This window comes from Alosa sapidissima, chromosome 7 (genome assembly GCF_018492685.1).
Source record: "Alosa sapidissima isolate fAloSap1 chromosome 7, fAloSap1.pri, whole genome shotgun sequence".
Taxonomy (NCBI): domain Eukaryota; kingdom Metazoa; phylum Chordata; class Actinopteri; order Clupeiformes; family Clupeidae; genus Alosa; species Alosa sapidissima.
Genome location: NC_055963.1, coordinates 7,867,974 through 7,892,022, shown reverse-complemented (window position 1 = coordinate 7,892,022; position 24,049 = coordinate 7,867,974). Strand labels below are relative to the sequence as shown.

At 43.3% G+C, this 24,049-nt stretch overlaps 2 protein-coding genes across 5 annotated transcripts; one reads left to right on the top strand and one right to left on the bottom strand.

The window, feature by feature from the left end:
• Positions 1-65: 65 nt before the first annotated feature.
• On the top strand, positions 66-6,893 carry zgc:158263 (ceramide kinase family protein). Its single transcript, XM_042098289.1, has 13 exons — positions 66-611; positions 962-1,057; positions 1,248-1,385; positions 1,521-1,649; positions 2,139-2,202; positions 2,544-2,689; positions 3,028-3,102; positions 3,275-3,427; positions 3,801-3,906; positions 4,844-4,944; positions 5,194-5,390; positions 5,666-6,003; positions 6,303-6,893. Exons 1-13 carry the CDS (start codon positions 485-487, stop codon positions 6,418-6,420), a joined length of 1,788 nt encoding a protein of 595 aa, XP_041954223.1. The 5' UTR covers positions 66-484; the 3' UTR covers positions 6,421-6,893.
• LOC121713599 (glucose-6-phosphate 1-dehydrogenase-like) lies at positions 6,754-16,152 on the bottom strand. Of its 4 annotated transcripts, XM_042098291.1 has the most exons (14): positions 15,997-16,152; positions 15,303-15,432; positions 14,200-14,237; positions 13,987-14,095; positions 13,678-13,895; positions 13,246-13,404; positions 12,873-12,998; positions 12,632-12,725; positions 11,920-12,106; positions 10,655-10,890; positions 9,079-9,155; positions 8,813-8,905; positions 8,510-8,575; positions 6,754-7,089 (listed from the first exon to the last, which is right to left on the bottom strand). In XM_042098291.1, the coding sequence occupies exons 2-14, from the start codon at positions 15,417-15,419 to the stop codon at positions 7,077-7,079; spliced, it is 1,533 nt and encodes a 510-aa protein (XP_041954225.1). In that variant the 5' UTR covers positions 15,420-15,432; positions 15,997-16,152; the 3' UTR covers positions 6,754-7,076. The 4 variants fall into 4 exon arrangements, with proteins under 4 accessions (XP_041954225.1, XP_041954224.1, XP_041954227.1 ...); XM_042098290.1 differs by having other exon boundaries at positions 6,754-8,575; positions 15,997-16,151; XM_042098293.1 differs by lacking the exon at positions 15,997-16,152 and having other exon boundaries at positions 6,754-8,575; positions 15,246-15,312.
• Between the last annotated feature and the right edge of the window lie 7,897 nt (positions 16,153-24,049).

Genomic DNA, 24,049 nt, shown 5'->3' with positions numbered 1-24,049 from the left:
AATCAGATTACCGTATGCTAATTTAGTGGACAGGTGCGAAACCTGACAAGGAAATGGAAAGCTCTCGTTTTTCACCTCTGTCACATAACCAAAATAAGTTAGAAGCAGAACATGTTTACAGTGATTGGAAAGACTAAAATCTAGTCGGGTAGAAAAAACTGTCAGTGTTGTTACTCTATAGAGCATATAGGCTATTAACAGTGCATGCTGTTATCTATCCTACCGGCTGACTACAGGAAGTACAGTAAGTTATCTGTTGTAGTCGAGACTACTTGGATTGTCGTTTGGCTCAATCAATCAATCACACGTAAGATCTAGAGTAACGCCGATGTATAGTTTAAACTTAAACCGATAGGGTTTTCGAAAACTTTAAAGTTGTTGTGCCAGCCAGAACGCGACGGTAGTAGTAGCATATGGAACAAAGGCAACGCAACGAGATGCTGTTAGATAACACAATTTAAGACTTATAGCCTATGTCCTCGCAATGGAAATAAATACATTAAAAGTAGAATCGAGTCTGTGGATAGGAAATAAGCGATACCGGGCAGCTCTCAGTGCCTGGTACTTCAGCTGGACTGAGCTTGACAAGAAGAACAGAGAAAAGAAAACAGGTAAGCCTTTCATAACATTACTGCAACCACACTGGCACGGGATGGTGCTCTACCCCGTCTACATTGTGGGCGATACAGTATGTCTCCTTAGAGACATATCGATGCTACATAATGCCCATTTGGGTTGTATTATTTATGATTTTTCATGAGAAAATGAACTAAGAAAATGAACAAAGGATTCACTGGGGACAATTAGCCATTTCTTACTTTATGTTGATCTTGGAACAGATAACATCCTACACACATGCACAACTGTGTGTTGACCCACTGACTTTTGTCATCAGAATATTAGGCTACTCCTATCCATAGGTCAAGAAAAAGCATAATTTTGTGTGGATGTGGTTCTTCAGTTTCAGTGCGAGTCTCAGAGGTGATTGGAGTTGAGGATGGGCGAGTGGAGATTCAACCCCAAAAGAAAGTGGAGGACACTGACCGGGACTTCACCTGTAAGACGTGAAATAGACTCTTCACATGTAGCCAGTTCTCATGTTTCTAATTTGGGGAATGATAAAGCTCATTTATTCACAGTGTATTTTAAGTAGGCCTAAATTCCTAAATTGAATTTAAGAGTGTTGGTAAACCCAAACATAAAATCTTAGTGCTTTGATCACATATTATCCTCTGCTGTATCCTTAGTATTTTATGTGAAGCGCAGCGGTCGTGGAAGTGGACAGGGAGTGCTGTGGAGTTTGGGCAGGACCCAGTTCAGCTGTCCCAGCCGTGACCTCCGAGACCAGTGGGTGACGCAAGTTCGGACGGCCCTCAAAACCCACAGTAAGCAATAGTGTCTGTTCAATCAGTCGTGTGTGTGTGAGTGTGTGTGTGTGTGTGCGTGTGTACAGTCCATGCGAGCAGAATCTTGACAGTTTAATCATTTCCAGAGTTTCCTGTTGTGTGTCCTTTTTCTAGGTCCCGCTCGCCCTCACAGACTGCTGGTGTTCATTAATCCGTTTGGAGGGAAGAGGAGAGGGAAACAGATCTTCCACTCCTTGGTGGCTCCTCTCTTTGAGCTGGCTGGCATCAGCTCTCATGTTGTTGGTGAGGTGTAGGATCAGTCACTCCTGTCATGATGCCTCTTATCATCTTACAGAGCTTTCCCTCATCACTGCCCTCTGGTCCAAAACTCTCAGACCGTTCACCCAATACCTACCTTTGTGTTTACATAACCCCGTGAGACCTGAGAACTCCATACCACAGAGCAGTGGGAGATGTAATAGAATAATTTCAGGGAAACATCAACTTAGAGAATGCAGGTGTAGTCATGAACTCTAGCCTACTGATATAGTTTATTGTTATATGATGTTGAGATGGTAATTTTATTGAATAATTTCAGGGATACATCAACTTTGAGAATGCAGGTGTAGTCATGAACTCTAGCCTATTTTTATAGTTTATTGTTATACTGTATGATGTTGACTTGGAGGTGTTATGAAAGCGAGCCATGTGGTTGAGACTTTGATCTGTTAGTTGTTGTGTAAAAGTTTCTTGTTGTGTAAAAGAAGCCCTTCTGTGTATGTTGCTGTACAGTTACAGAACGGGCCAACCAGGCGAGAGACCACATCCTGAAGAAAGACCTGACAGGCTTTGATGGGTGAGTTGTACAGTGAACACTTTGCTGGAGAGAAAGACCAGAGGCAGCCCAGAGACAACCTCAACAATAGTATCGGTGTCCTGACCACGGTCACCCGAGATGTGGCCGCTGGGTTATTGTCTGACTTGACCAGTTTAAAGTTTGCCCAACCGTAACCGTAGCAATGACTCTAAATACCCAGCAATTAGCGTCATCTCAAAATCAAGCCCCTCTGAATTCAGCAGAGTGAAAGCCATGTAAGGAGATCTGAACTCGGCCCACCTTTGTTGCTGCAGCGTATGTGTCGTATGAATCCCCATGGTCTGTTTGTGCTGAGTCCTCCTTTGTTTTGCTCTGCTCAGGGTGGTGTGTGTGGGTGGAGATGGAATGTTTAGCGAGCTGCTGCATGGTGTGATTGGGCGAACTCAGCAGGAGGCCGGCCTCTCTGAGCATGACCCCAGCGGAGTCCTGCAACCATGTGACCTACATATTGGGATCATTCCAGCAGGTCAGACCATCTCCTTATGCTGCTGCTCTTGAGGAAGAAACCATGTTTTTCTTAATGAGTCACAGGGGACTCCAGCTAACAACACAAATAGAAGAAATAACAGTGCAAGGGTCTAAATGTTCAAAAGGTGTGACTGCACAATCTTTTGTGTACCTCGGTCTTCTTCCTTTAGGCACATTTTGTTCAAACAAGTTGCTGTTAATTTAAAAAAAGCTTTGTCTGTATCACTGCTGAAAGTGCATTATCTCTTGGAAACATGTCAAGACATCACCTGCAGAGCCACAAACCAGTAACCAGAGTAATCACCTCTGACAGTATCTGTTCCTATTCCCTTGCAGGTTCCACAGACTGTGTGTGTTTCGCAACGGTCGGTGTCAATGACCCTGTTACCTCAGCTCTCCATATCATCATTGGTAAAAAATAAATCTATTATCTATTACCGTTGCAACCTACAGAATGCAGTTGATTTTCAAGTTAAAAAACATTGTTTTGTACGATTAATAGCCATGATGAATGGCCCGTGTCTGGCCATGTTATTAAGGCTGTTTAGTCGATCTAATCTATGTTGTGTGTTTCGGTGTTCAGGAGACTCTCAGCCCTTGGACGTGTGTGCTGTGCATCACCAGTCCTCCCTGGTGCGCTACTCCGTGTCCCTGGTGGGCTATGGGTTTTACGGGGACGTGCTTGCGGAGAGCGAGAGACATCGTTGGATGGGTCCGCTTCGATACGACTACTCGGGTAAGGAAGAAAGGAGCGGGAGGGAGAAACACCTGTGGCATAGCAAGTGTAGGTTCCTCTGATACAGCTGCCAGCCTGAGTCACAAATGGGCACAGTCAGACCAAACGTGATCAGGATCAGATGATAAACGCACAATGGGTAGACGTGGCCTGCATACACATTAACCCACATTGGCCGACCATTGAAATCTTGTGTTGTTAAAGTTTATTCAATAGCACAAAGGACATGGGATAAAGCGTTATCGTGACCTATTACTGTGGATAAGGGGCCATTGGAAGATAACTGATACCTGTTCTTTACTCCTCTTGTGTGCTTTATCCCATTTTTGGGTCACATCTATCTCTCTCTCTCTCTCTCTCTCTCTGCCCACAGGGTGCATGATGTATCTGTGTAACCGGAGCTATCAGGGCACTGTACAGTTCCTGCTTGCTGATCCTGGTCTCTCCAGTCCCAGGGACAAAACCCGCTGCCTCTCTGGGTAAAGGCTCAGCTTCTCCCTTTTACTTAGTTACGCAATGCTGCCGTTTTTATAAATCAGCTTTTAAAAAAACATTTTTATGTGATACTGAATATACTGCTATTTATATATCCCCCATACATAAAGTCTCTTGGCCTACTTCTCTCTTCATTTAACTTTAAAATTATTTTCAAGGTAGCGCTCTAAAAATGTCTGTAATATAGAGGGCAAGTTCAGGCATACAGTACAATTCACCATTTTTCTGTTGGCCTTCCTTTTTGTTTGTCTATAATGCCCTGACAGGGGACTGGTGGGAGCACGGAGAGAGTGAAATGCTCCAGATCTGAAAGTTGCCGATTGGACTTCCCCCATAGCCGTGCCCCAGGAGAGCGTGCGGTTGTTAGCTGGCATCGTTAGGGTGCCCCAAGGGAGCGTGCGGTTGTTAGCTGGCATCGTTAGGGTGCCAGTGGCTGTGGCATAGCGTGCCCCCTGGAGCCTTACTTTCTCTCAATTGGCCTCTCCTCTAACACGAGATGCTCATGTTGCGTGGGCCTCGAGGAGAGCTATCGCCATGCCCTGTAGGGCCACCTGATAGTGAAGAAACGAGAGCGCCTCGCTGGCGTCTGTTGGCCGGTGTAATCCACACACGCCGAGTGACCAGGTGATCGCGATAGCTTACAGTGAGGCCTTGTCAGTGTGGTGTGCCTTACAGCCTTATGGGGACAGGTTTGGCCGACTCTCCACCTTCCGTCAGTTTCAGGCTGAACGTGACATCCAGTCCTATTTCAATATGGCAAAACCTTAGCTATTCCAAAAGACATAATGCAAAAGGCATCCATCTCTGCCGGCACCTGCATTCCAAATGGCCATTTGATTTATTGATTGTGTGTGGTGTGTGTGTAGATGTCTGAAGGCTTGGGCAGGAGCATGACGTGTGTGTGTGTGGTGTGTGTTTCAGGTGCCGTGTGTGTTCAGAGAGTACAGAGAGACTCTTCCCGCTCTCAGACAGCTGCTCCCTGTACAGTGATAAGCTCAGCCAGTACAGTGACCAATCAGAAGGTAGGATCGGCTCCTGTGCTGCCTCCCATTCATCTTATGTTCAAACGTACACTTGTAAGAAGACACTGAGTAGAGCTTTTCTCCTTTGCATCAGCAATGTTGTAGATATCAGCTCTAATCAGTCCTCTTCTGCCCCGAAAACTGTCCACGACAATTTGTACATTCTTTAAAAGAGTAAAATGTACTTAGAGAACAGTTTGTGCATAGATATCTGATGCGTCTTTTGCCCGTCCTGGTTTACATCTGCAGGTGAGTGGATGAGCGTGTCAGGCCGCTTCAAGTGCATCTCCCTCACGTGCATGTCCAGCTCCTGTCCTAAGAGTCCTCTGGGCCTCTCGCCGTCGGCCCACCTGGCTGACGGGACAGGTGACCTCATCCTGGTGCGGGACACAAACGCCCTGGGCTTTCTCACCTATCTACACCGCCACACCACCTCACAGGACCAGGTAGAGCAATTATGTTAGCATAATACAGTACATTTAAAAGCTTCTCAGTATATACAGTTACAATGCATATAATAAGGACTCAAGTATCCAGTTAATTTACTTTAAATGACACTCTAATTTTAACACTCATTTACACTAACTCTTCTAATCACTGTTATGATTTGCAAAACCAAGTATATTGAGCTCATTAAGTATTTAAGGTGATCCAGACCAGTTGTTTTTGTAATATTGTAATCGATGATGAAATGGGCAACTAACATTTAGTTTTGTCTTAGTTTGACCTGCCTTTCGTGGAAGTGCACCGGGTCAAGGCCGTCAAGTTCACTCTCCCCCCTGGCGAAGACTCTGGAGAGGCCGAAAAGTACGAGAGGTCGGAGCAGAACACTGAGGAGGAGGAGGAGGCGGTGATGGAGCATCCTGACAAGCCATGTGTGCATGAGTCCAGCAAGAGTGGCTCCCTGCAGCACCTGGCCTGCACCGCTAAGGAGCGTGGGGCGCCGGGCAAGAGGAAGACGAGTGACTTCCTCTGTGGCCTCTGCTGCAGCAAGCCTCCGGCTGTGTCGGTGTGGAACTGCGACGGAGAGATTCTGCCCCACACAGAGATTTCATGCAGGTATGGGAATGAAACATCTAGGTGCCACTACACCTTCGAAAAAACATTGTAGCTTTCTGGTCTTACCCAAGCACCACGAACACACACCCTTGTATGGTGTGCACTGTGGTGTACACCCTCCCATACTGTATGCCCTACTAAAACATCTCAAATTCTCATGTTAAGCAGTTTCAGTCCACACAGTGTAAAGGAAATGGTTATTATATGGCTCAGATTCACTGTGCTAACAGAACTTTGTGCTTTGATGGAAACACTTGGAGGTCATTGTGTCGTTTACTGGTTCCTTCCTGTGTGTGCAGGGTGCATGGGCAGTTGGTGCGACTGTATGCCCGGGGCATCGAGGATGAGGCCAGGGCCGTGGGCCTGTGTGAAGACAGCAGGGACTGCAAGGGCAAATGTGTGCTTCACAGTCGATGAAGTTCCCCCATTTCTGTGACTTGCATGGGCCAATCCACTGATGAACCAGTGTTTCTGTCCGTCATAGTAAAGGCACCAGATATCTGTTAGCAACAGACCATTTCCACAAAACCTTAATGTTACATTTTTACAGACTACATAATCTTGTATGTTACTACTACATTCTTAGTTCCTGTGTAGATATTTCATCTGGCTGTGTCCAGTGATCCACTGATGGGTGTAATGCATACTGTACCCATACCAGTACCACCACGTTATTGTGTGTTGTTATAACTTTTACATGGCTTGTGCTAAAGTGTCTTATCTTGTTTTAAATTATACACCACAAGTTGGTATGAGGTAGCAAAAGCCTTTTTTTTTTTAATTCAGCAGAAAGTATATAGGAAACAATGTACATGGTTGTGACGGTATACAGTAGCATGAAAATCATATAAAATAAACCTTCAAACTGCACTCAGTGCAATTATGCTCAACAAGGCCTTATTGCATGTTCACTGATGTCATTACCTGATTGTATCCATGCTCACACACACGCACATCCACATCTACACCTACATTTCTCTACTACCAACAATGGCGCCGCCCATGGACCCAAACTTGCAGGGTGAGGCACCTCCAGGGCATGAGGTGGAGAGGAGAGGAGGCGAGGCCCAAAGTTAGCACTCATACCTGGGAGGGAGAGTGGCACACATCACTGACTCAGCCCAGAACCAGATGGTCGGGCACTTGACATTCCTCCTGAGACTGAGCAAGTCTCTGGAATGTGCTTCGACCACATTGTTATTGGTTTGAACGCCATGTAAAAGAAAACATGCATTCTAAATGTAAACATGCATTCTACGTAGTGATTGGTTTGAATCCATATTTTGGTCTAGACAGGAGATTTTTGATGAAAGACTGGAATAAGAGTGAAAGGGCTTAGCGAGAGAGTTACTTGGTCTTACCTTGTTTGTTCTGGCTACCTATTGTTCGACCTGGGTTTACCTGCGTCTCGTTTCCTGTGAGGTGAGTGCGTGTGCGTATTTGGTCACCTCAGCTTTACGGGAAGTCACACACGTGCAAACATCCACCCACAACGTAAATGGACTTGCACACCTCGTCACAAAACACGTCTTAAAGAGCTCAAACTCAAACACACCTTGATAACAACGAGCCAAACTCATCCCACATAATGCTCTCTATTATGCCGTAAACAAATGCTGTATCCTGTAAACAAAAGCACCATCCTTTCTTTACAAAGAAAAGGGAGGTTAGGCCACCATTGCTCTTACAGCTTTTGGCTTACTGGAATGTAGCCATAGTCAAAGCAGACCACAAAAAAAAAAAAAAAAAAAGTGAAGCTTTAAGTCCTCTGTTTTTTGCTTGACTACAGCGATCAAAAATGAATGAAGGCAAGTGCAAATAACCTGTGCTCCAATACAGTCAATTATGTGATGAACATTCTTGAAACAGGATGGACAAAAATAAACGGGAGAACAAAAAACATCAAATGCAACAAAATAATGAAATAAATACCTGTATGACCAGCTCCCTTTAGAGCAACATGATGAAAGCAAGAGGACAGGACTTCAGTGATTAAAAGAGACAGCAAATAGGTAAGTACATTGGTACTTATTACAGCACAAGTGCCCCAATCAGTTTGGTTAACTCATAAAAGCTTGGCTGAATTAAACAATTAAGCAAACAAAAGCATTACAAAATGATCTTTGACCATGTCAATTAAGACTTACCACGGCAGACACCATTATCAAAAATAGTTCTCCTCTTGCATGCAAATGTAAGTAATTATTGAAAATATAGTTGGATGTCAGAGTCTACAGCTCTACATTCATTTCACTGATGTACTCCGCGGTCATGACTATATAAAAATGTTTTATTCTGTGGCACTATGACTAAAGGCGGCAGCACATGGCGAGTCTACATTCTGTGCTGCTGTGGCACTAGTAAATGAGAATGGCGCTACTGAATGTAGAAGTGTAGAGGTGGCTCTGGCCCCTTGCGGTTCAATTGGAATGAGATTTTGCAGTTGATTTTTGTCTTTGGCCAGGAGGTCATGCTTGGCCGTCATACAGCATGGGGGTTGACCCACTTGTAAGTTCCTTCGTAGCGGAATCCCACTCGCTTCATCAAATCGTCTGCCTCTGTGGGTCCCCGACTAAAAGAGAGAGAGAGAGAGAGAGAGAGAGAAAATACACAGAGATAAGGAGACCACAAAATACCACAACAGTGGAGCAACCGCCCACACATTTTCTCTTAAATATGTAGAATGTTTCAAAACACACCAAAAACTCTATCAGCAGGACTATCTCCACACGCAGGCAGCCTACCCTCCACCCCTGCAGACGCCTGTGGGAGAGAGATGTTGTTCTGAATGACGGCTGATGGCTCCTACCTTCCGTATGTGTACGGTATGGGAGGCGTCTTCTCTTTATGAATGTGGTGGAGCAGAGGAGTGAAGATTCTCCAGGCCTCCCGCAACTCATCACTGGAACACAAGACATGACACTCTTACAGTCACCACGGAGCCAACCCCAGAACACAGGACACACACATGCTCTCTCTCTCTTTCTCACTCACACACACACACACACACACACACACACACACACACACACACACAGTAACACAAAAAAATATAATAAAAGCACACACACAGACCTGCGCACAAAATGCATCTGACTCCCGCAGAAGACATCCAGGATGAGCCGCTCATAGGCATCAGGAAGCTTCACGTCCTGCAGAGGGAGATACACAACCAGAAACCCATAGTCCATATCCTGCATATTACCCTGCAGGCCACTGTATTAAAAAAAAAAAAAAAAAAATACACCAGAAGCCAAATTCACTCCAACATAAGATCAAATCTCTCCATTAAACAGAGCCCCTTAAATCCTAGTATGTAATGGTACCCTCTACATTTGAACCTTTCCAATAGAATTAGTGGGTATCATTAGCATGTTGCTATGGCAGTGGAGCACATACTCAGAAAAAAATAATGTTTAGAGATGCAGTGAAATCTTGGTGAAATTGGCAGGAGTGGAATGTGGAAAACTTGGATCAATCATTGATATCAATATTTTGATCCAATTTGGTAACATGTTCTTGACTTTTCAACATGGTCATTATCCCGCTGAAATGTATTCACAAATATACAGACAATGTATGATGCCCAACAAACTCTAGGATTCAGACTCTCTTGTAGCCATAACCACCAGAGCATCTGTAGAAACTGATGGAGTAATAATGACATGGCCCACACTAGCTGGGTTTCCATTCAGCTATTCCCATATTCTAAGTGCATTTCAGTGTTTCCAGTCGGGATTTCCTTCTTATTTGAATAGTTCAAATGTGCATTAAAAAGTTGGATGGAAACCCAGCTACTGTTCCAGAGCTCTGCCAAGAGGATAACACACACCCAATCAATCAAGCCCATCAACCACCTCCCTAACAGGACCAGGTGTGTGGTGTTATTCACTCTGTAGTACACTACAGTACATGGCATAGCCAATGAGTGAATGTTCTAAACACAGGGAGAGTTTGTGAATTCCGCCTCGCAATCTATTGCACAACCCAAGAAAAAACGAGCATACAGTAGGTGAACAAGCTTCCATAATAAAACTATACTGTACATACTCTAGCACTGTCTCGCCCAACAAGCTCAGGAATATGCAGTGCATACTGTACATGCATCAGACACAGGTGTCTTTGTTCTATTCTCCATGTATTCACTGCACTATTCCTAGTGTTGGGAAGTACAGTAACTGTTACATTCAGTGTTTCATATGTTTTTATATCAATCCATACTCACTGTAAAGTAGGTTTTGGGTTGTTGTTGATACTATGTGTCTTACACATTCACATAACCTTGCATAACTGTTCCATCCACTGATAATAAAATATCATACAATGCTGATGTAATCCAAAGTATTCAAAATACATTACTCATTTTGAGTAATCTATTGGAATACGTTACAAAATACATTTTAGGGCATGCATTCTGTAATCTGTAGTGGAATACATTTGAAAAGTAACCTTAAAGAAGCCCTATGCAACAATTTTAGCAAAAATGACCTTAATTATGCAGGTTGAGAGTCGTTCTGATGGTTCTACAACACTTTTTGGGTCGTTTGGTGGGTGCTTCTTTAGGCCCTGCTGGCCCCCCTCACCCTGTATCTGCTGTGGTAGGTAAGGTCTATTGCATTCGGTGGCCTTTAGGCCCTGCTGGCCCCCTCACCCTGTATCTGCTGCGGTAGGTAAGATCCAGCTCAGTCTCCTCGGGGCTGAAGTAGACGCCAGGCTTCTTGCTCATCATCTTGGCGTAAATGGCCTCGTCAGGCTGCACGCGTACCACCAGCTCATTGCGCTGGCACTGCCCGTTGAAGATGTCGCCCGGCACATCGGTGAACTGCAGCCGGACCTCTGCCTTGCGCTCGTTCAAGGCCTTGCCGCAGCGCAGCACGAATGGAACCCCTGAGGAGAGCCAGGGGAGTATCATCAATTCTGTCTGTTCACAGGAACTATAGCGATAACTATAACAATAACTATCACCATAACGATAACTATAACCGTAACTATAACGATAACTATAACCATAACTACAACAATAACTATAACCATAACAATAACGATAACTATAAGCATAACGATAAAAGCGTCCACACAGACCAATGATAAGCAAAGTCTCTCCTTGTGTTAATGAATGTGATGGGTTCTGATTGGCTGTTAGCTTTTTATCGCAAATTTGCTCTGAAAGTGATCCCCAACGATATCGTTCTTCATGTCCCTATCGCTATTTTTTTATAGTTATCGTTCTTGGTGTGAACGGCCCTTAAGTTCTGTCCTGGGTGCTCCATATGGTTTGGTGCTATGAATAAGTAATATGAATAATACATTTGTCAATCTAATCACACAGATTTTTTAAAAACATTTTTGACAAGTCTTGCCTTTAGAAGAGAACAGGCCGTAACAGTTAAGGTTACTATCACAGCAGAACGTGTGGTCACACTATGGCAGCAGAAGGAGATAAAACATAGTGTTTAGCAACACCATGTTGTTTAAAACATAGTGTACCGCACCATGTTGTTTAAAACATAGTGTACCGCACCATGTTGTTTAAAACATAGTGTACTGCACCATGTTGTTTAGTCTGCTTTGGCAATGCAAATGCATTCTTTGGTTTTAGCTGCAGCAAGAACGAGGAAAAGCAACTAGGGGAGAGATTTAGCACAGAAGTGCTCTTTGTTAAGAACGGACAGTGTGAGAATTCATGTGGAAACCAGCCTGAGCTGCATGCATATCTGTTTATCTCCAATAAGTGAAACATGAAACACTCCATTCAAACAATGACATAAATAGTAGACTTGCAGGTTGTCATGATGTTGCAAGCCGAGTGATTCACCTTTTCAGAACTGACTTTTCAACCCTGCGGGGAGATGAATTTGTCACCAACAGAGACCCGGGGGAGAGAACCGATTTTGAGTAGAGAAAAAGGCTAGTTACCGTCCCAACGCTCATTGTGGACAAACAGCACCGCTGTGGCAAAGGTGGGTGTGCAGGAGCCTTTTGGAACGGTTGGGTCATCGAAGTAGCCCAGTTTGGCATCACCCTTCCCCTCTGGGTCCCCAACATACTGACCCAGCACCACATCAGACCAGCTCACGGGAGAAATGCTCTTCAGCACTTTCACCTTGACACACACACACACACACACACACACACACAGACAGACAGACAGACAGACACACAAACACACAAAATGCAGCACAACAAAAACATAGACACAGACAGAAAACAGAGGAGATCAACATGAGTAATTCCTTTGGAAAAACCAGTCCTGGGCATTTGAAGAAATTCACTAAATCCAGGGTGCAGTCTAAGGACGGCAATGTGTGTTCTTTTCATCATTTAGCACTTCAACCATGGCATCCCTAGGAAAACATGACATAATTGCTAATCTGAGCTCAACAGTTGTGAGTCTATTCCAGCTCATGCAGATCGATCGTTTCCTTGCAGGGCAACAATTCAGCAGCTGGAGGGTGCCTAGTACTTGAGCAGCAGGAGAAGAAAAGGCCAAAACATCAATCAATCCACAACCTATTTGTTTACCATGCTGGCCAAAAAAAATGTAAAACTAGACACTGAAGTGGTGTGCTGGCATGTCTGTCTGCGGTGGAGTGAATATCAGTGTCTTGCGGGCGCTGGGTCACATTACCTTCTCATCTCTCACGTCGTCCGAGCTGGTGGAGGCCGGCTTCTCCATGGCGACCAGGGAGAGCATCTGGAGCAGGTGGTTCTGCATGACATCGCTGTGGCGCGAGGAGAGGTGTTATTTGACACCCCGCTGAGAGCTAACAGTCCTCCTGGATACTGCTCATCAGCTACGACTGTCAAACTACTTCATTAAAGCTGAAGCCACCAGGTTCATGCATGTGAGACATGACTCTGTTCCTTACCGAATTATGCCAAAGTCGTCAAAGTAGCCTCCTCTGCCCTGAGTGCCAAAGGGCTCCTTGAATGTTAGAACCACGCAGGCGACACTCTCTCTGTTCCAGATGGGCCCAAATATCCTGTTCCCGAACCTGCAGGCCAGAAGAACAACATTCATGATTGAGTCAAACATGTGGCCAGGTTCTGGCCAGGTTCTCAAAGTGGATTGCAAATCACAAGAGCATATGGTAAAGAGTGCTTTGTTGGCCCGAATGGAAACTGGCTGAAAGAAATCCGACAGATGTATACAGTCCGCGCTGCAGAGGAAAGCCATGGTCAGGGTGTTCTTTTTCAGAGCTGTTACGCTGCTTCTGACACTAGTGAGGGCAGGAGCAGTACCTCAGCACCATCAGGTTCTGCACCATCTCCTTGCCAAGGTAGTGGTCAATGCGGTAGATCTGGTCCTCGGTGAAGAGAGATGAGAGGTGGAAGGACAGCTCCTCAGAGGTCTGCAGGTCACGGCCAAAGGGCTTCTCTACGATCACCCTGTTCCAGCCCCTAAGTAGACATCATCATAGACGATCAATCATCATATTCATCACTGCTTACTTTTGGCAAACAGCAAAGCCACAGGCTCATTAAATACAATGTCAAATCTTAACAGTGCTCTTAATCCTTGTTTGGGGTGCCTGCCCTCAAGGGATACTTGCCAACCAACTGCAACCTTGTTGTGAGGAGAGACTATTTCCAGACACCTGCTCTGAGTAATCCTCCACCGAAATAGAGAGTCGTACGGTGTGGTGTGTGCTAGCAGAAGAACACACAACTCACTTTCTGCTCATGCAGTGGTGCTTGATGTTCTTGGTGACGTCGTGGTAGACGCTGGGTGGCAGTGCCAGGTAAAATAGGCGGTTGGCCTCAGAGCCGCAGGGCAGGCCGTCCATGTGAGCCCTCAGTTTTGAAAAAGAGTCGCCGTCGGCGTACTTCCCACTCAGGTAAGTGTTCCTGCTGACGAAGGCTGCCAGCCGCTCGCTTTCGCTGTCAGCTACCTGCAGACCCACTTAAAACAATTAGAGAGAGCCTTTTGATATGGCTTTGGCAGAACAGGAAAACATAGTTGTGTGTGATGATATGAGTCACCTTCATGTACGGCAGGCAAGCAGAATGAATGGCTTCCACCGTCAAGTTGGAGCGGGCAAAACCCACAAAGTAAGTCTCCTCTGGGAGAAGTCCATCTCTAAAGAGCCACCTTCAAGATCACAGAAACAAACAAACAGAGATGATGAACACAAACACCAGTGTTAGCAAAACCGCATACAAAAACATATATTCTTCCTTCACAACAATACTCACCACAGTGTGGGATAAATCTTCTTTCTGGCCAAGTCTCCCTGAAACAAGATTTTAGTATATGTGAAGTTCAAAGAGTGAAAAAGGCTGTGCCGCAAACACTAACAGCATCTACCTTTAATCTGATCTCACCACCACTGCTGTGGTACTTTCAACTTATTAGTAACATACTCCCTGATTTTTCAGTTGTATACTGTAGGGGTCACTGTTCATGTAATATCAAATGTGGTCCTCAATACATAGTGTAATGACAAACACAGGAAATCAGGTTTGCAGTTCTGATACGTTTCATACAATACAATTAATATACAATCTACAGTCAAATGAAGCATAAAGGATAGCCTGATGCCTATTGGTTAAATTAGCATAGAAATATGGTCCGCTTGTTCACCAGTGAGTGCTTTAAGACAAGTTCAATGTGCAAAGCCTAGTGACATTTTAAAGGACATTGTGTGGTGTAGCTGTGGGCTCCCATTACCACACTGAGTGACCCAGGCATGATCATCAGGTCTTTCCTGCCCACCTATGATGCAGCAAAACTAAATCATGTCTAACTGAATAACATACTACACAGGCAGAATTCTCCCAGTTTATGAGAAAATGTTGCATGTCTCTCCATTAGGAAGTCAGTGATTATTATTGTTTTCACTGAGAGTACAGAGTACAGTTATTCTCTAGCAATGTGCCCTCTGCAACCACTGACCAGTTCATGTGGTTTCACCCACAATTAGAGGGTGAATGACCTTGAGTGACACCAAACAAAAAAAAAAAATCACTGATATTATGTCAAGTGACACGGACGACATAAAAGCAGAGGTGTAACTCAGCTGGGCAAGTCAAGGCAAACTGTGGGCATATTAGTTATTCCTCAGGTGCAATGAGCCACTGCAGGCTCACATGCCAACCAACCCCCTCAGTTGATTTCACAGCAGGATGCAAATCCTGGTGAGGTTGCACCCCACTGTGCAATGGAGTTAATTAAATTCTGCTTACCTAGTTTTAATCACCTACATGTTCTGCCTTTACAAAAAAAACTAGTAGTGCCTTACACAAATCCCCAGTTTGGACTGTAAACGTGCTACATGCAATCATCGAGGCAGACTCACTGAGGCACCCAAGATAATGAAAATATGGGTGTCAGACTGGTGGAACTCGTGGTCATCGTATAGCTCTTTCCTAAGCTGCCCGAACACCTCCGAGCGAGAGAGTGGAAGCGAGGTCATCCCGTGGGTTCGCCTGAAGAAAGGGAACAGTTCAAAGCGTGCAAATGAATAGCAGTGAACATCACATTTTCAAACCTAAGACAGTAACTTTTTGCATGTATTACATACGTCTGTCAAAATGGCCACACGGTTACAATCTGACCATTCAACATGCTGTTTAGGTCATGTTACTAATTACCATAACGGAACCCGTTAAAATTGCTTTGTTGACACAAGATAGCTGACAAACATTTATCCACGTCAACGTCCAAGTTAGAATGTAGATCACATATGTGAGACATGCATGCAATTCGGTATCGTATCGGTAGAAGCCACAGCTATGCTGAGTTACAAAGGTATCATAGGATTACCATCCACATGTTGGCACGAGGATTTGAGAAACATGGCTAGCCTAGCTAATGTTACTACTGTAGCTAACGTTACCATGCAACATAAATCCAGCAGAACAGACAGATTGTTAGCTCGTTGACAAGGCCTGTGTGCACTCCACACAAGACAGAATTTATAACAGCCTGTGACGTTCGACACAACTACGATACTTATACATTTTACTTAGCAAAATGCATGTGGCACTTACAGTTCAAGTGAGGCGTCCTGGTTTGCATAGATACGGAATTTGGTCACTGGACTGGACTCCAACCCGCACTGTCATGATGACATCACGGTGATTGTTTCCTTTCTGGGAGGTTTTGTTTAGCTTCGAGACAATCTTCCCATTGGTCATACTTTAACACATGCTTTGCACACTACAAACCCCGCCCACACGTGGTCAGGGTTGCCAGATTGGGCGGTTTCCCGCCCAATTGGGCGGTTTTGCAATCTATTTTGCGGGCAAAAATGGGTTTGGGCGGGTGTATAAAAATTGGGCTGGTTTCGGATCAGTTCGGCGGGTTTTTGTAGCCGAAACAAAGGCACTTCAGACCATTCTTCCAGCGACCGTCTCTGGTCAGCAGGCAGCAGTCTCTCACTCACTCACTCACATACCCTCTGGCTGACGTGCCCCCCTAAACTCACAACAGACACTCTCAGCTCACGTCACCTTATGTATCGAAACATGCATTCTAATAGTGCATGGTATTTCCATAACCGCGACATGCGCTTCACAATGACCGCAATTAGTTGTTAGATATTAACAGCAGACAGTAAAGCCCAGCAGTAATTTATCCAAATTAACACATATTTCAAGTACCATTCATGATGTCAAATATTGAAGTTGTGGGAAGTTTAAGCTGTATGTTTCTTTCGTCCCCCATGTCGTTTCATTTATCCCGGTCTGGAGGGACGAATGAAACAAAACGCATGTTCGATTTCTCCTTAAATAAATCCTGAATGGTTTTGTTCAGAGCTGAAAATGCAACTGTATTTGACAGAGGACCGATGTAGTTTGCTTGTGACAAAATATTAGCTTTCTGTGTTTTATGATGTCTTTGTAAATTACGTTTAATTAAAAAGTGTTTCAGTCCGGTTCTCCCCTACTCTGGCGCAGACCGCCATTCAAACACACAGCTCGCGGGGTTTTCAAACTTAGCTAGCTGACTGACAATGTCAATATGCCAAAGTGGGCAAAGAGCATTTTGTCATTACAGTCAATCTCTTCATGAGTGTGCACACTGCTGAAAGATTACCTACGAGACAGGATGGACTTACCCCTTCTTTCAGGGTTGATGGATGTGCGCAGGTCTTGCGCGAATGGCTTGACATAGGACTACGGCCCACGTTCCGTCCAGCCCGACAGTTGTTGAGGAAGTTTGACAAAGCCTAGGCCTACTAGAACTTTTTAATTATTTTTAGGCCTAATAACAATTGCTCAAAGCGATTTTCACGAAGGGCCTAGGGCCATAGGCCTATGTTTTTTGTGTAGAGATGGCCCATGCATGAACGTTCTGCTTCTGCAAAGAGCGCACTGACACCCCTGTTCGTTCAACGCGACTTTCATGAAAACTAGGATTAACTGCCTGTCAGGTAGGCCTACTAATTGTTCTAAATTACAGGTGTCAAACTCAAGTTTGCCTTTAGCCTGTATCTGGCGTATGAAAATTTCGTGTAGTTGCCATGCATGGACGCACTGCTTCTGCAAAGAGCGCACTGACACGGTCCTAAATAGCCTATTCAGCGCGATTTTCATGAAAACTCTAGGCCTAACTGCCTGTCTCAGGGAATATATAGCGCCTAGGTAGGCTATTAATTAATTGTTCTAAATCACAGGTGTCAGACTCAAGTTTAACTCAAGCCTTTAGCCTACATTTGGGGTAGGCCTAAATATTTTTTGTGTAGCCTACAGTTGGCCCACCAGTTATGAACGCACTGCCTCTGCAAAGAGTCGACACCCCTGTTCTATAATCAATGCGATTTTCATCTAATGTTATACATGAATATGCATGTGTCATGTTGCTATTATAAATAATTGAAATGTTGTGCATTAGGCTATTTTGTATGTTCATATATCCACTCAATGTTTTTATGTTAGGCTAGCCTACTGAATGCTTTTGTTCCAAGCGTCTATTGACACTAAACAGACAGATTAATAGTCTATGTTTAGCCTATTGCATTATTTTCCGTAACATAAGCTTATAGAATAATAGTCTGACGTCCGTGTAGCCTACTTTTGCGTTCATTTGATTGAATATTGTTTCTGAAATTGGATAGGCTGGGTCATTTTAAAGCTTGTTAATGATTTCAATGTGTTTAAATGAGAAACAAGCAAAAGCAAATTTGGGCGGTTTTTTGTGCATTCTCGCGGTTTTTGACGAGGTTTTGGGCTGGAAAACCTTGCTGGCATCTGGCAACACTGCACGTGGTATGCTTCTCTACTACCCAGGCTAAACTATGTAAAACTAGATGTACCGCAGAGCGGTACAAAATATGACCGCCGCCCAGTCCAGCACATTTTTTCCACAAAAATAAATCACGCTGAAAGGCCTATATGATTCTAACTGTCTCACTAAATTGCATTATCCACACTCAATTCTCACTGGTATCTGCTAGACAACAAGTACCAAAACATGATTAGTTCATAGATTTCACATGGAAAATTCATTTTATACAACCCCACCCCCATCTTGCCTGTTCATAATTCTGAGAAATTCTTGAATTGTGTGCATGTGTTTATGTGTGTGTGTATGTGTGTGTGTGCGTAAATATGTCTACTGTGTGAGTATGTGTCATACGTGATTACTGTGAATGTATGTGTGTGCGTGTGTATCTGTTTATGCACATGTGTGCACATGGAATGGGTTAACATGACCCCTGGAGGCAAATATACAGAAAAAAATTGGTCATCCTAGGCCCTACGGTTCTCAAGATATTCACAGAAAATTGTGTCTGCCCTACCCTCCTTTCGGGGGTCCAGTCCAACGGGGGGGGGGAAATTATGGTTCCATGCTATCCATGTGGAGTTACATGCCCACCAAGTTTCGTGTACCCCGGTCTTTCAGTGTCCCGGGAATCCTTGTTGGTGTACGGTCACTAAACGTACACATAAATTATTTTATTGTAAGGCCCCCCATGAACGAAAGTTCACAAAACTTGGCATGCATTCGGAAGGTGTCATAATGATCCTACACTTTCAATTTCGTGCAGTTTTGACCATGTCAGCCAGAGATATTGTGATGAAAACACCTAATTTTTTGCTTTTTCATTTTTAACTAGGTGGCGCTATACATGAAATAAGTGGTAATGGGATGGGTTGACATGCCCCCTTAAGACCAACATACAAAAAAAAGGTGGACCTCCTAGGCCCTACGGTTCTCGAGATATTCACAGAAAACTGTCTCCGGCCACCTACAGGCCAGTTGGTGCATAGTAACATAAATTCATTTATTGTGTGGCCCCCCATGAACGGAATTCCACGAAACTTGGTATGCATTCAGAGGGTGTCATAATGATCCTACACTTCCAATTTTGTGCAGTTTTGACTATGTTAGGGCACAGATACCTGCAATTACAACACCTCATTTTTACTTTTTTGTGTTTAACTAGGTGGCACTATACATGAAATGAGTGGTTATGGAATGGGTTGACATGGCCCCTAGAGATCAACATACAAAACAAATGGTCTTCCTAAACCCTACGGTTCTCGAGATATTCACAGAAAACTGTGTCTGCCCTACCCTCCTTTCGGGGGGTCCAGTCCAGCGGGGGGGGCTACAGATCAAAACGAAAAACGATGGTTCCATGCTATCCATGTGGGGTTACATGCCCACCAAGTTTCATGTACCCCGGTCTTTCAGTGTCACGGGAATCCTTGACGGAAATTTGGACATGCGAATAAGAAAAAAGAAAAAAAATCTGACTAAACCTATATGACCGCCGCTTCGCTGCGCGGCGGTCATAATAATTTTACCAGAGGTGGAAAGTAACGAAATACATTTACTCACGTTACTGTATTGAGTAGTTTTTTTGTGTATTTTGTATTTTTTAAGTAGTTTATAAAATCGGTATTTTAAATTTTACTTGATTACATTTTGAGTGAAGTATTGTACTTCGCTACATCAAAAATCCCATCCGTTACTTGAGTAAAAAAAAAAGACTAACGAAAACAGAAAGGGAGAGAAAGAAAATCGCGCCCTAAACCACTAGCCTAGTGATAATGATCAGCATGTAGCCTACAACAGCACATGAATTAAACTGGCGCCATGCAGTCTTTCTGAAAGTGATGGAGACTGGATCACGAAATGCATCAGATTAGCCTAACCTATGAAAGTGTATTTTCCGCTATTCCAATCGGTTGTCTCAGTTCGTTTTAGCACTAATAATTGCGGAGATATTTAAGCAAACACCATGGGATTTCGTGTTTTGACATTTGTGCTCACCTTTCTTTGGAAAGAAGTTTATTAGCAGTTGTTTCCCCTCATTTTGATGTCTCTCTTTTTCCTGTTTTGGGCTTTGTTTTTAGTAACCTGACTTGGCTTTCTTGGAGAAAGACATTGCACCAGCAGCAAAACAATTAGCGGTCCACTACTAGCGATGCTCAACTAAATAAACAAAAGATAGACTACCTTATGAATCGTGCAGGCGGACTAAACCATTTAGCTCTTTAGCAAGGGAGAGTGAGAGTGACCTTACACAGTTTTCACTATGTTTTGTATACAAAATCCACTCAGTCAAACTTTAAATTTCGTCTGACATTCATTTTGACATTTAATTTGGAAGTTATAATATTCAGGTAAAATAAATATATGGTGGAAATAAGTATTGAATGAATTTTGAATTTTTTCAGTAATTAGCCTAAACTTCCAGTGAGTCTATTTGAAATGTTCACCACACATTATATTAACACACATATAAAAAATCCAAACATAAGAGTTTTGTGTATTAAAGTGGAATGACACAGAAAAAAGGATTGAATGTGCCTACTGAAATTTCTTCAATACTTTGTGGAAAAGCCTTTGTTTGTAAAGACAGTTTCAAGACATTTCCTGTATAACAAAACTTATTGGTCGCAGTATCAGGTCTGATTTTGGCCCATTGTTATAAACAGATTCCAGGGGTCCCTCTAGTGAATCCTGATCTTTAGTTACTTCCAGAACTATTTAATTGAATTGGCTGCCTTCAAGTCTTTCTGGAGCTTTCTCCGAGTGGTCCTTGGCTCTTGGAATTGACTATCCTTCTGACTCCCTGGTCAGAAATATTACGAGATCCTGTGCATGGCCGGTTGATGATGCAGTGATGTTTCTTCCACTTGCAGATAATGGCTCCCATGCTGCTTACTGGAAGATTCTGATGTTTTGAAATGCATCTGTAACCAGTTTCATTGATATGTTTTACAACAATAAGGTTGCAAAGGTCTTGGGAGAGCTTTTTGCTTTTATCCATCATGAAATGTTTCTTGTGTGACACCTTGGTAATGAAAAACCTTTTTATAGCCCATCAATATGTAGGCTACTAACCAAGCTTATATTAATTTGCACAGATAGAAAGGATAACAACCAGGGTAGGAATTTCATGGCGGCGCCGTCGTAGCCCCTTGCGTTGGCCGTGACGCCCCTTTGAGAATCAGAGGTTTACAGGCCACGGTGGCCTTGGTGCCCCCTTCTTTCAATATTATGCTTTGCGTCCTACTAATAGCGATATATATTTAGCCTATGCCCTGTCAAAACAATCTTAGCATTCACAGCGCAAATTACGCAGTGGAGAAAGTTAGCGCAAGAAAGAAAGTGCATCCAAATTCACCCATTCTTCTCAGTTGAACTAAGTAGCCTACTCATCACACAGACATCACAAGTAAAGAGCTTTTTCTCAGCTTTTAAACGATGTCAGCCGCTAATTGCTGTGGTGAACGGTTCGCGAGAGTAAATAATATCATTCAATTTAATCATAAATTCTACTGAAGGTTTTGCGTCCATCTCCCTACCCATTCATCTCGGCGGAATACTTCACGAACCCCTCGTTTAACACATGACAAACCATATATCAGAATAAACAGCAGACCTTACCGAACACAAAGGTGTAAAGTGTAAGGTGTAAAGGTGTACAGTCCCCTGTACAGTTAGCCGTTCCAGAGTAATCCCGTTTTTAATTTGCAGTAAATTTCAACATACATGGATGTCTCCAAATTTGGGTTTTAAGTTTTACACTGTGTTTGTTTGTTCCACATTATTTTATAACGGGCCAAATACTAAATAAATATTACAAATATCGCCTAGATATCGGTAAATCAGAGGACACCTGACTAAGAGTTTGTGAAAGTAGCCTTAATGATCACAAAATGCTAAGCATGCATCTAGGCTATTTGACTTTCTTAAAGCTGAGCTGTGCTTAAATTGTTCAATACATGATTTCATAACAGGGCAAATATCAAATAAATGTTAAATATAGCCTAGATATCTGCAAATATTAGATGATCAGATGATTTACAGTTATATGTAATGTGTCATGTTGCATTTTTTTGTAATGTTTCATACAGTGATGCAGGTCTACTGCAGTGAATAGGCTAAATACAACTTTGATCATTTTTGTAGCCTACTACTGTATAGTTAACGTTGGCCTTAGTGCCCTGACATGTGGCCTTTGTGCCCTCCACCAAATATGCCCAACTGAAGGCCAAGTGGCCTTGCCCCCAGAATGTTGAAATTCCAAGCCTGATAACAACTCTCTATACAGATTCCAGCTCGTTCCTTCCCTTTCCTTGCCTTAGTGCTTTTTCTTAGCGTGTTTAATACATTTCCCCTGTGTTATTCCACTTCATTACATGACTATACTTATGGAGTTGTTTGTTTTTATGTGTGGATTACCTGAGTTATTACTAATGCCTGGTGAAAATGTTGTGCCCCCTGTATTTTCACGGGCCCTCTCCTCCATTGGGGCCCTACACTTCCCCCCCCCCCCCCAGTACGACGCCCTTTAATCTGCTGAACCTTCTGCTCGTTTCCAAATATAAAAAAAACTCTCTGCAACTCAATATTGGCCTGCCTGCCTCAACTGCCTGTGAGGGGCTTTTCAGTTGTGCTGGATTACTGTTCACTGCAAAGCGACCCAAGGATGACTGCAACTAACTTTGAAAATTAACTACTGCTCAAACCTAAAGGAGAACTCCGGTGATTTTTCACATAGATCTCCATTTCTCAACGTCCTTTTCAGGCAAGTACCTCCACTCGGCAGCCATATTGCAACAGTTTTTGGGCACTTATCGTGCATCTATTTCAGCAGAAATGTGTGTGCGTAAGGCTTCACGACACCAATCTTGCTCCAGCAGCGAGATCACAACAGATGATTGGCACGATGTCTTCAGTGCACCCCACATGATTGGCTCAATGTATTTTACAACACACCACATGATTGGCTCAATGTATTCACATGTCGACGTTTTGCCGTGGAAGGGTTGTGATATGTGTAGACATATGATGTGTAGACAGCTGCCATATTGGCGTTACAAACTGACCCCATGCATTACTATGGAGGATTTTTTGAGTGCTGTATCTCCTCATTAGAAAGTCTTTGGTAAAACTGGTTGTTCTGGTACCCCCCCCCCCCCCCAAAAAAAAGTAACTAAGTAACTTTTACTTAAAGTACATTTTAAATTAACTACTTTTTACTTTTACTTGAGTACATTTTTAGATCGGTATTTTAACTTGTACTTGAGTAATATTTCATCAAGGTATTGGTACTTTTACTTGAGTACAATATTTTCGTACTTTTTCCACCTCTGAATTTTACCCAGCAAAAAGCAGGAGGTACATTTACCACATGCAGTTAAATTCAACTGCCAACAACTAAGCATACTTTTGTCATTTCCATTTATCCATGTGTGTGTTTGACCCTATTTGCAAAATGGCTTTCTAAAACTAAGTTTAGGCCTATCCTTAGTTGTGATTGTGAGTGTTTTGAATCTATTGTTACAGTGATGCTATTGGAAGTGTGCAACCTCATATTTTCCCATTGGCAGCAGCCTGCTTCATAAGCAGTGACCTATTGTTAATGTTTAACAATGAAAGGTTGTGAAATGTGAATCAGTGACACGTTTAAATAAATACATAATTGAAATCACAGCAGTACTGTCAAAGTTAACAAACAGTCTTATATCTCACACCCCACATACAGAGCTCTCAGAGAATAGAAGGGCAAACAAACTTCACCAAATAGGCCTACCCAAAAATCCCCATTCCAACACTGTCAATTAATTTATCATTTCA

Bases quoted from the DNA above. Each gene is read 5' to 3' on its own strand.
- zgc:158263 (XM_042098289.1), top strand. From the start codon at position 485: ATGGAAATAAATACATTAAAAGTAGAATCGAGTCTGTGGATAGGAAAT. The intron at 2,203-2,543 runs GTGAGTTGTACA...TGCTCTGCTCAG, and splicing joins GACCTGACAGGCTTTGATGG to GGTGGTGTGTGTGGGTGGAG. The intron at 2,690-3,027 runs GTCAGACCATCT...ATTCCCTTGCAG, and splicing joins TATTGGGATCATTCCAGCAG to GTTCCACAGACTGTGTGTGT.
- LOC121713599 (XM_042098290.1), bottom strand. From the start codon at position 15,419: ATGACCTCGCTTCCACTCTCTCGCTCGGAGGTGTTCGGGCAGCTTAGG. The intron at 12,726-12,872 runs GTAAGGAACAGA...CTCGCGCCACAG, and splicing joins GACGACTTTGGCATAATTCG to CGATGTCATGCAGAACCACC. The intron at 8,906-9,078 runs GTCTGTGTGTGT...CTTGTGTTCCAG, and splicing joins CAGATGCATTTTGTGCGCAG to TGATGAGTTGCGGGAGGCCT.